Here is a 12,172-nt window from a genome sequence, read left to right as displayed (position 1 = left end):
GAATTCTTCTCTCACTGTATAGCTCCAAACTATCCAGAACTATTGACCTTAAAATGTTACAGCAGCCTGAATGAAATAATGCAGCATCAACAAGGGAAAGCATTTACCAAGATACTAGGAAAGTGGAAAAAATAATCAACAGAAACTAGAAATGACTTAGATCTGTTATCCAGAATCACATTTAAAGAAAACTGAAGAATACACTTAAAAGACCTTTCAGCTAAATGTGTTTTTAATTTTTTTTTTCCAGTAACAAAGAAGTCAGCCATAATAACAAAAGAGTCTTCGAGGATGCTGAGTATGTAAATAAATATATAGATAAAATTCAAAGTCAGACTTACGAAAGCTTTTAATTTTACTTCAATGGTGCTTTATTATGTGATGCTTTCTTATATGTCGTATTTTCTTCCAGAAGCAAAAATTATATTCAGTTTATAATTATATTCAAACCAATGTATTGAATATCTTAGAAGTTTAGACTCGTGAGCACAGGACAACTAGAACCCCCCAAATCCTTTGGGGCTATCTGGTCAAAAAAAATTATCTTAAAATCTATCCAAAAAACCAACAGAGTAGGTCATGTATACACCTCCTGTGTAATATAATTCCATCATGATATTTCATTTCAAATAAATAGAAATTAAAATGTGGATTTTCTAGGCCACTTTAAAGGTATAGCTGTTTGTAGCAAGTACAGCCTTCTGCATTATCATAGATGTTAAGTTATCTATGCAACTTCCATCTTGGTAACACAAGGAAGGTAACAACAGCTGACATGATAGAGATGTGAGCGTACACTGTGTGTGAGTACAGTATCTTTTCTGAGACAATGATTGCCTCTAAACTGATAATGCTAAATAGTAAATTGCAAGGAATGAAATCTTCTGAAAATGACCATAAAGCTGATTAAACAACCAGGAAACTACCAGATTACTTCTGAGAAAAATGAGTCAGCTTGAAGTATGCAAATGTGTATAGATGAGGGTAAGAGACCTAGATAACTGACCAGTTAAACCAGATTTCGCACTTCTAATAGTTGCTCTGCCAAGATCAAAACTTACCTCCAAACCTAATCCTTCCCAGTGAACACCACACAAAGCCTACCTGCAGGCTACTGAATTGACAATATGGGGTACAATAAGCAGGATCTTAGACTTCAGATGTTTGTATGTGTACTTCTAGGATGTTTTCTCACTGAAACATGGATTAGCAGACTTCAGGCAGCAGATGGTACACAAACTATTGCACTCAGATTTCCATCTCCAGGAGGTGTGTGTGAACTGGGGAACCTGCACTTCCAGAGGAGGTATGAATTACCCACCTCTGCAAGAGCAAGTGTGTGCCTGCAACCCTAAGAATGTGTAAATGTGAACTGAGATTGACCAACAGTTCTAAATCCTGTGTGTTAGTACTTCTTGTTATGAGTTAAGGGATGTTTAAAAATTGTTAGATTTAAAAATCTGTAATAGATTACTAACATTCTGTAAATGCCTGTTATTGTTATTGTCTTTTTTCTGTTGCATTGCTGATAATGATTCTAAATTATGATTGTTTTTTTTAATTATGCACTATTAATAAATTATTAAACCTCTTCAATCCTTATTTCATTTATATCGTGAGATTAACAGATTTTCCCCAGGACAGCAGGCCTAGGTAAGAGATGAACACTGTGCTTGAAACAAACAATTTTCTGTGAGTTGTAAGACAATACGTGAATGGGCCTGATTGTGCTAAAGCTTCTGGGTATCACTACAGTGAACGGAAATGAATAGCTTTATTTCTAACCTGAATACTGTCTTTTTCCTCCCAAGTCAATGACACTGTTTTCATCTCCTCTGTCTCTGTACTGTATCTCTTTCTTCTCTAAAAGCTGTATAATTTTTAACTGCTGCTGTTTCACACGATGTTCCAGAAGTCTCACCTGGGCCTGAAGTTGTATCTGCTCTTGAAAACAGTTCTGTAGATCCTAGAGAGGAAAACATCTTATTATAAAACATTTTTTTTGTCAAGTTTAACATCTGAAAAAGAAAATAAAATCTAATATGAATAAAGTATTTTTCCACAATTCCCTACAGACCCTATGTTGACTTTCACCCCAACTTTTACCTCTATTTGAACTGATTTGGTATTCTAGAGTGTTCAGCCATAGAGAACTTCTCTTTAGTGGTTCTGCTACCAGTTCTCACTGGAAACATGCAGATGGGACTCAGTATGCTACAGACCTGAGCCTATTGTAATGATCACTTACTCTCTATCAAATCATCATCTACAGATACTTACTATCCAGAAAGGAATGCTGCTAACATTGTTAAGATTCTAAAATTCCCAGTTTAAAACAAATTCACATTTATACTTTTTCAACTTTATTGTTCATTTTTAAATGCTTTTAGGTTATACCCTTCTTACAATAAGAATCTTAAGATCGCTGACATAAATACTGTAAAATTTAGAGCTCTTTTGGCTTGCTAAAATAAATAGCCCCTAAGAAACTGCAAATATATGCATGAAAAATAACAGCTTAAAGTTTAAGGTCAGTATTGTGCTGTGACTTGTACACCTAATTTTGCCATGCAAGAGTAGGGAAGATGTTGCAACTCTGATATGGTGGTACCTTCTAATCACATGAGCTAAGGATGTAGGCCCATAACAACTGCCATCCCTATGGAAGAGCTGATATGTTAGAACACTGCCCTATCACGCTTAAGGAACAGGTAAATCTGAAGTAGCATACTTATATCCACTGGCATCAGTATATTTCCATTTGCATCATGCTCAGGCTTCATTTGTTTTCTACAAACACTATCACCAATATGTTTCGTAGAACCATAGAATGGCCTGCGTTGAAAAGAACCACAATGGTCGCCAAGTTTCAGCCCCCCTGCTATGTTCTTGGTCACCAACCACTAGGCCGGGCTGCCCAGAGCCACATCCACTTTCTTGCTGCTGTGATTTTTTTTCCTTCTGTCTGAAAATCTGATACAATTCTGCACATTTCTGTGCAGTGGAAACACAGTTCTGGTTGGATATTTCCCTGCAGTACCATTAGTAATTCTCTACAACTCCAAGAATAGAGTGTGAATTAGCTAACAGTATTGATAAGAAACTGCATTTTATTTTGAATTCATGTGGAATTTTCTCATAATTTATTTGTGGCACTAGTTAAAAATCAGGGGAACTTCTATTACTGTCATGAAACATACACATAAACTGCCATTATTATGATGTTATTTCTGATATAAATGTGTTGCTTATGTCTAAGATAATTTGGGTGTTGTTTTTTGGTTTTTTTTTTTTTTTTGAATACTAGGATGCAGTTCACTTTCAATTTACAAAATTAACTTGAAAAATTTCAATAAAATATTCGAAGATAAAAGAATGTACGTCCATTGTTTTACTAAAACGGTTCAAAGCCATCATGTTCCATTTGACTGTAATACTCAGTCTTGTAGAAAAAGTGTGTTGCTCATGCATGCTGACTCTACAGAATGATCCTGAGTATAGGCCTCTGCTGTAAGTATTGCTGAATATTATCACATGCTTGCTAAACTGCAAACTAATATATATGGTAGAATAAAAGACCAGGGTATATACAGATGGCAGGACAAGGCAGTTTGGCTACCTCTCTGCAGCTGAGCTGCCCATACTAACCAGCTTTGACAGCAAATTTGCCTGCAGGCTCCAACTGCTTGCTACTGCATCCTGAGAAGCCATTAAAATGCTTAACCACAAGGAGGAGTTGTAAAGTGAGAGACACAATATACTAAGTGACAAAGTTTTTGGAAGGAATTTAAAAAAAATAATCTAGTGACCTAAAATCCCAAGAGCCCCATCTTATTTAAGATTACTCCCTTAAAAATCTTTTAGAATCTACCTTCAGTGTGACACTACGTCATGTACCACTATAAAATGCCTGTAACAGGCTATAACTTGCTGCTATTCCTTCTGCTAGATATGGATTTAATTAAAACTGTTACAGCAGTGAAATATTTTATAAGTGTGAATGTGAATGTGATTGTGATGGTCTCCAGGAGACAGCAGAGCCCACTGTCTGAAAACAAACTGAAGATAAATTGTTCTGTTTCAGTGAAGCAACTGTTCGCACTACATGTTGAGAAGCAATTACCTAACAGTTGCTGACAGCTCTGCTTGGGGACATGCAGTCCCATACTTTAACTACTAATGTGTATTCATAATCTTCATTTTATGTCATGGTTGCGTGAAATACTTAGCAGCTAGAGTCCTCTCATTAAAACTGATAGTATGAGATGGAATAACTTATAAAAACTATGAAAACACAAGAACTTCACTTGAAGTGTTTTTGTCCTCTATTTTTAGACTCTAAACGAGCTTAAAAAATCTCTTAATGATATTGGACCGTGAATTTTTAGAGATGAATTTTGGAATGTTCCCAATTCTTAATTACTGTCAATGACTGCCTATAACATTCTGACTGAAAAATCAAAATAAAGCAAGTGTACTTCATAGTAATGCCTCTTTCTCAATAATCTTCTATAAAACACAGCAAGTTTCTTCAGTTGGTAAGTGAAGATGATTACAGAGGCAGATGCTTCCTATTCTGTCCCTGCAGAGCCAGTTAGGCAAACAAAAAGCTTCCATAAGACAGGGTAAATGGAGCGCTATAAAGTGATAGAAAACACAACAATAATAATAGAATAACAAAATCCTAGGCTGCAACAAGTTAGGATAAGCATAATATAGCAATCATAGACAGACAGCTTACCTCAGAAGACCTCAGGAAGACAAAGATTACTAACAAGATACCCTTGCCTCCACTGCCAGCCCTTAAATGAGGTCTGGGAAGGGGTTGATCCTTGCTCCCCTGGGTTGGCCCTGCCTTCCTACCAGGAGTTCTATCACTCTTTCAAGCTGTGACTTTATATTTCTGCTACAACATGTCACAAACATTTACACTCACCCAGTTCTAAGTTCAGCAATCACTTTCATGGGTAATTTTGTATCAACAATCCCCACATTCTCTGACAGTTAGGATCTGAATATCAAAGTAGGTAGGACACCCAATATATTAGTCACCCAGGATTAGTGACTGTTACAGAAATGCTGTCTTGGCCTGAAGCAGTGATTGAGCACCTGGTGGGAAGGCAGGGCCAAACCAGGGGAGCTCAGGTGCATACAATGTGCCTGAGTGGAGCCAGGTTCCACCCCTTCCCAGACCTCATTTAGGGGTGGGTGGGGGATAAGGGAATCTTGCTGGAGATTGCTACGTATCTGAGGCCTTCTGATGGTAAGAAGCTTTGTTTCCTTCTTTTTCCTTTATTTCTGTATTTGGGCTTGTCTTTATTTGCTATAGCCAAAGACTTTGCTACTCTGCTATTATCAGCGTACTTTCCATTACGTTGTAGTGTTACAGGGAGGTTACAAGTATTTTGGTGGAATAAGTGTGTTTTAATATTTCTGCTGGTGATGTAGAAGGAGTAAAAGGTTTTGGGAGATAGAAGTAAAGGAGCTACAATTGTTGTTTCTCAGTGTAAGTTATCCCACTTGTATAGGAGCAAAAGAGAATGTAAAGCTGTGGATCTTTTTTGATGAGAAGTTGTATGGCAAGTCAATCAGATAGAAAAGAGTAGAAATACTTGTTCTTTGTATCAGTATGCTACTACTACAGCCACCAAGCTCATTACATGTTAACAATTCCTGAGTTTTCCTGTCTGTGGGTATAACGCTCAAAACTAAAGGTGTTATTTTGAGTTATCATGACCACTGAATGGAACGACTGCTTTCAGTATTTTTTTTTTTACGGCATTTGTGTTAATGCATTGTGATATCTTCTTAGTGAAGGAATTCCACTGCCTCCTGTTCCTTACTAGTTCTAGTAACAAACAAACCAGATCACTTTATTTGATGCTCTTGCCTAATTATTTATGCCCTGTTGTATATTTGTGTACCCATTTTTGCTTTTCTTATCAGAAACTTGTTTCCATTGAATACTGAGGCTATTTCACCAGTTCTTCAGATTTGTTTTGTATTATGATCTTTTTAATCAAAGGTTCTGCCATCAAATTTAGTTGAGATGCATTCTAAGTACTACAGGGAACAAGGTATGAAGTATTTAGAAGGAAGTCTAAACACAATGAGTAGAACTTACAGAGCTCCTAGTGGCAGATGTCAGGCTAGCTGCAAGGAGAAAATCAATCACTATCAAAATCTTCATTCTTTCAAAGCTGTGAAGGAACAAGGGAAATAGTAGTCAATGTGAGCATTAAAGCTAAATATTTACACTTTATAGCTTTGAATGTTACTGGAAATAATCTAATTAACCTATAATTATATCCCTATATTTTACAAGTACAGTGTATGTTTATGCTTTGTTACAATGTGTAAATAGTGTGACCAACACAACTTAAAACAGTGAAAACAGAAACTACCCTTTTAGGCTATTATGTATCAGAGGTCTCTGCGTGTTTCAGGACAATTATTGAAGGTTACAAAAAGACACAAATTACTATGAAACAAGACAAAAACAAAATGCCCTTTAAAATACTCTAAAAACCAGGACAGTGTTCTTTGTTGCTCTTTTAAAATTAGGAGAAAAGCCTCTCTTACATTTAAGTATTTAAAATCTGAATTTAATTGGTTGCCCTTGAAGTAAGGAAAATGTCTTATGCAACTTCTGTGTACCAGGAAAGGATGGAAGTAATTTTTCTATCACAGAATAATTTGGGGGAAATAATGTAATAGTTAGCAGCTTCTATTCTAGTGGTGACAAGGATGACATCTGTCAACTGATAGCTATGTATATTTCGTACTGTATGACCCACTGCATTTTAAATCCTACTACTTCATATGAAGATTTATTTCATATGATTAAAAAACACCATCCTATCTGACTGCTTTGCAAACATTAGCTAATGTAAATTGAAATTTTTTCCGGACTACAGATGTATGTCTTTCAGCTCACAGATGAGAAACCAAGTCCTATTATTATTAAAATATTTGCATAGGTTATACACAAAGCAATTTTAAAATTGATTATTTAAACTGATGCAAGTGATCAGATGAGGGATTTTTTTCTCTGGTGGGCTGAATCCACAAGAATTGTCTGGTATTGACTTCTGCTATTAATTTGGACTTTTGGAGTTTTTGTAATAAAAAAATGCCTTTTCATGAACTATGACTGTAGTAATAATTGGAACTGCAGCTGTTGCCACCTGTTGCAATGACAGTGTCTATTGTGGTAGAGTAGTAACCAAACAGTATGTTAGCTGTCTGGGCAGGCTACAAATGACCTGGATCTGATAATTTCAGTCCCTACTCAGTGCATATCTGATTAAGGATGTCACATCAAATCTTGTATTCACAGGGTCTCCTGTGTGTCTCTCACCTTTCCCCCTCTCTTCTTCCCTCCCTATGGACAGATACAGAACCAATGTGAGACAAACATGGACATAAATACAGGGCAAGTGTGATTTCCTGGCCTGCTCTGACACAGTACGGAACACCAAACTTTTGGGCTATCTTTAGGAAATGCCATTCTAATAATAAAGACTTGCTATTTTAAGACTTACCATGCAAAATGTTTAGCTGATACCCTAAAAATCAACCTGTGAAAACCAGCTTTAAATCACCTCAAATTTATTCTATCAATTGTATTTCAGCTGCAATTTCATTAACTGTAAGTGTTCTAGGGGGAGCTTCACTCTGACTACATAAAGCATCAATGAATGGAAAGGAGGCTGAAGGTCATAAGGTCAGAGATCTTCATTCTTACAAGAAAACAGTACAAAGTTATTGCTTTATTTTTTCTAATCTGTGGGAGAGAGAAGTGTTGTAAGATCTGTTGCATCATTCACTTGGAGAAAAGCTCTCTAAGAAACAAAAAAAACAAAACAACCCCACCAGAAAAAATATGAAAAACAGTACACTAAATGTATATTAAGGACTGCTGAAGAAAAGTTGTTGTGTTTCTTCTATAAAGTCAGCTAATACCTGAACAGAAAGTGAATATAAAGAAGGTAGAATAGTATTGATAGATAGTGATAGTATTTTTTTCACTGAGAAATTCTTTAACTTCTGCTTGAAATCCTTTAACTGCTCTGCTATTTTCATTACAAAAGCACACTGCTCTTCCAACTAGCTTAACTATTCACATGGCTAAATTGTGATTTCATTGTGAATGCTGCATCAGTCTTATACAGATTGTATACTGTACAAACACTAGGTAGTTAAAAAAAAACAAACCCACAAAACATTATCAAATAAGTCTTTTATACTGCTCAGAACAATTTGTTAGTGAAAAAACAGGAGGCTCCCAGGCAAAATCATAAACTTTATAAGGGCTGCACATAGAAGACAATGTTATCAATATCACTTTCAGCATTCTCATAAAAAATTCAAGTGATGATTTAAATATATTGCTCAAGATATTCTCATCATGGAGTTCCCTTTTTAGAAAGGAAGTTGGACATTAAAGCCAAGTTGCATTAATGATCATGTGGTCACTCAGAATATGTTTGAGTTCACTATGGTCGTAGGGAAATTAAAGGGTGTATAAGAAGAGCAACTGAGATCACCATTTGGCAGATCTTCATCCAGAAACAGGGAAGGCATTAAAGCAGAAGACACAGGAGGGAAAATACAGCATGTGCCTGAAGTAAGAATAAGGTGTAGGGGGGAAAGTAATGTCTTTGCCCCACTGTACTCAGGGGGGGAAAAAAAGTCAAGAAGACTAAGAAGACATAACTCAACTCTGACAAGAAAAGGCTTACCTAGCATTGTTCCTCTGCTTTTGTAACTGCCCGGCGGAGAGACCCAGAAGAGATCAATAAGCATGAATAGCACTGGATCTTGAAGTACCCTGTATCTTTGAGCCAGTTTCTCACTGGATATAAATTTCTGTGGTTATCTGATCCCACAATTACAATCACAGCAGATTCATTGAGAGGCCAGGATAGCTATCAGAGAAGTGGCAAATTATGTAACAGGATCAAATAGCCCCTACACATTTGAAGTGCTTTGCATACACTAACTGAATGTGTATGCTCAGTCTGGGAATTCATGGTGATAACTGATTACTTTTTCATATTTCTACACAAAATTTCAAGAATATCTGTTTAGTAACAGTTCTCTGAAAGTGAACACTTCTGGTGATATGTAAAGATAAAACTGTGTTCAAGGGAAACTCAAAGTCTTACTCTAGGAATACTGCTTTCAAAGTCAGTTTCTCAAACTAATTTCTCCATCCACTTAAATATTTAGCCTGGTTCTTTACAGCTATTTAAAATGCATTATCCAGACATGTACCCAGAGAGCGAAATAATTAAAAATGTAGGGAGGGAGTATAACATAATGCAATAACAGCATTAATTAAAAAAAAAAAAAAACAAAAACCAAACAGAACCCTAAGAACACCCAAATCTTAATCCATGTCTCATATGAAAACAACTGCATACCTATTTTTTTTTTGTGTTGCTGATGCTTGCTAAGTCTGAAGGGACAGCTTTTGCTGAGGCATTCAAAGCTTTTGTTACAAAACCAGTGGTATTTGCCAGTTCAAATAAAAATAACTTGTGCTGGAGATACCCATTTCCAGGAAAAATATCTTAGATAATAGACATGAGGCTTAATTAGCACACCATAACAGAATGAGTAATCTTACTGTAATGTTTTTGAGTCGAAAGCACAAGTCTTTAATAGCTGCTTTCTATATTAGTAAAAGGGAGGTTTAAGGGCAAATCTTGTGAAACTTTGAAATTTTATTCATATCAAATTATACATACAGTCTGGGATTACACCTGGAATATGTCATTTTATGAGGAAATGGAAAGATTTCTCCTATAGCTGCATAATTAAAATTACAGAAAAGTACCTCTGAAGATATTTGCACTTCTGTGTCTGGGCCTTCTTTACAGGCAAACCTGAGAATCTGTCTGCGAAAAGGACATCTACTGATTTGACGTTCAAACCTGTTTAAATGATTACACGCATGCACAAACTTTGCATTGGTTTGATTAGTACAACAAAAATTGAGCCCACTTCCTTATCTGAAAAATGGACGATCATTCATGATTTTATCCACTTATAGGCCTGGAAAGTGACCTTTCTTCAAGAGCTATGCATTATTATAAACTAAAAAACTACAAATTTGAGTATGAAGTTTATTAACTAACTAGATAGCACAGCAAAATAGCTAAATACAACTGAAGCAACATACATACATCGTTAGCAACATGGTGCAAAGTTGTATGGCCTTCACAAATAAACTACTTTTAATCCATAGCTACCCAAATTAAGCTAAATTATTTCTTCCTCCCCCACAGGTAACTAAAATATTTACCTTTATCCTCTGGAAAGAACGCAAAGCTGTTAGACCTTCTTAAGCTGATGCAAAGAATTCCAGGTCCCTTCCCAGACTGCGATTGTTTTTGCTATTAAATTCTGTAGTGCTGAGGCTTACATCTGCTATGAGTCAGTGGGCAGGAATGTTACTGAGGAGCTGCAGTTCTCAAGACTGATTGCAACATAAGAAGATGATAATTCTTTGCCTAGCACAGCACTTCTGAAATAAAAATTGACAAAAATAACAATCATTCATTTTCTTTTACTGCTGTGATCCAAGAAACTGGTCTCAGAATGACATTGAGCTTTCCTGAAATGGAACCTAAATCTCTTAGGCTTCAGAGGTAAAAAGAGCTTAACTGACTTGTCTGAGAGTGCTACTGATCAGTCTATAACTTACTGGTTAGAGCTGATATAATAATAATTATCTGCTTAAAACAAACAGAAAACAATACAGACAAAGCCAAGGAGAACAGAGGGAAAAGAAAGAATCCAGTATGATGTAGGTTTTTTTTTTAGCTGAATTGAAAGGCACCCAGAAGCGCATGATTTCAGTCACTCAATTGGAAAACATCACTTTATAGAAAAGCATTTTAGATCCAGATGAGTACAACAAACTTTCTTTAATGTAATTTGTTTTGAATATTTGCTCTCCTATTATGTTAGTTCTTTCCAAATAGTTCAGCGAATGACTACGCTTTCTGGACTGCTTCTAGACAAAGTGGGCTCTTAAGGAAATACAGAACAACAGGAAAAAGAAAAGAGCTTTGCATTCCACAAATACACTCTCAACTTACTTCTGATACTTCTTGAACCTTTAAATTATTTTTTTTTGTCCTATTGGACCCCCTTTACCTGGCAATATGTATCTTTTACTAATTACGTTACATTCTAACTGAATTCTGAGTTTCAAGTAACTGAAACTCCTCATGAATGGCCTACACTAAGAGTCATTAAAAAGAAGTGATCAGCAGTTAATTTTTGCTAGGAATCTTTCTATGGTTATTTCCTTTTGGAAGGAGGTATCATACCTGTTCATAGCATGACTCCTGACTTAGCTCATAAAAGTATAATACAACTCCGTGTGTGGGCTCTAACTGAAGAAGTGGAAAAAGGCATTGATCAACTCAGATTTGTTAAGAATTCAAACAAGCTACTGAGGACTACAAGTAGATTCTCTACCATTTAATGTTTTTAAACTAAGACTAGATGGCAAAAATCTATGGCTGTGGTTCAGTTAAATGTGACTAAATTCCGAGCAAGAATTATATGCAGCAGATCTATGTTATTCAAGGGGTTTATAAGCTACATATCAACTGAGTGATTTTACAAGAATAAATATATTAAATAGAAGACTCTGAAAGTGTATACAAATGGCAGTTATATAAGCACAAAAGGAAAAGACCTGGCCGTTCATACAAACCTCATTCAGATTTGCTGCTCTTGGGAGGGTTTTCACAGAAGTGAAAAAACACATTGAAGGACTGTTAGATTATTTTTTTTATCAGGTTTTTGACAAAATTACATTTAAAGAATAAAATTATATTGCTCACTTTAACACTAAATCCATGTGCTTACTACCTTCCCTAAGCAAGGCAAAATCCATTGTGTTAAATCCTTTTATTTTTAGAAAAGTTTGGTAAATAGCTAACAAAGTAATGCAGTAGACTTTGCTTCAAATATATTAAAACTTTCAGCTGTGTATTTCCTCAGATATTTTCTGGCAGCAGTTCAACAACTTATAAAATCAGAAAATAAGTGATAAAAGGATGATATGAACACATTATTTATCATTCAGTCTTTAAAGAAATTGCAAGCTCATGAGAAGCTTTTGTGGTATACTCGATCATCAGTTTTC

General features: G+C 35.7%; 2 protein-coding genes across 11 annotated transcripts in view; one reads left to right on the top strand and one right to left on the bottom strand.

Annotated features, from left to right (window-relative positions):
- The window catches only part of PCM1 (pericentriolar material 1), an 80,007-nt gene that overhangs the window by 23,661 nt on the left and 44,174 nt on the right, over positions 1–12,172 (top strand). The window contains exon 5 of the mRNA XM_046939859.1: positions 251–5,263. The gene's annotated coding sequence lies outside the window, so the exon portion shown is untranslated. The remainder of the gene's footprint in view (positions 1–250; positions 5,264–12,172) is intronic.
- FGL1A (fibrinogen like 1A) overlaps positions 1–12,172 on the bottom strand; it is a 29,767-nt gene that overhangs the window by 12,094 nt on the left and 5,501 nt on the right. The window contains exons 1-5 of one of the 10 annotated variants that reach the window (XM_046940159.1): positions 10,313–10,385; positions 9,845–9,941; positions 8,745–8,930; positions 6,125–6,200; positions 1,786–1,966 (exon numbers count right to left, since the gene is read on the bottom strand). In XM_046940159.1, the coding sequence (XP_046796115.1) occupies positions 1,786–1,966; positions 6,125–6,190 (247 nt within the window). In that variant the 5' untranslated portion in view covers positions 6,191–6,200; positions 8,745–8,930; positions 9,845–9,941; positions 10,313–10,385. Of the gene's footprint in view, positions 1–1,785; positions 2,019–6,124; positions 6,201–8,744; positions 8,931–9,844; positions 9,942–10,312; positions 10,535–12,172 lie in introns of those variants that run through there. The other 9 variants (XM_046940163.1, XM_046940160.1, XM_046940162.1 and 6 more) reach the window with 9 other exon arrangements.

This window comes from Gallus gallus, chromosome 4, assembly GCF_016699485.2.
Source record: "Gallus gallus isolate bGalGal1 chromosome 4, bGalGal1.mat.broiler.GRCg7b, whole genome shotgun sequence".
In the NCBI taxonomy this organism is placed as follows: domain Eukaryota; kingdom Metazoa; phylum Chordata; class Aves; order Galliformes; family Phasianidae; genus Gallus; species Gallus gallus.
Note: the sequence above shows the minus strand (reverse complement) of the source record. Positions and strands in the feature narration are given on the sequence as shown.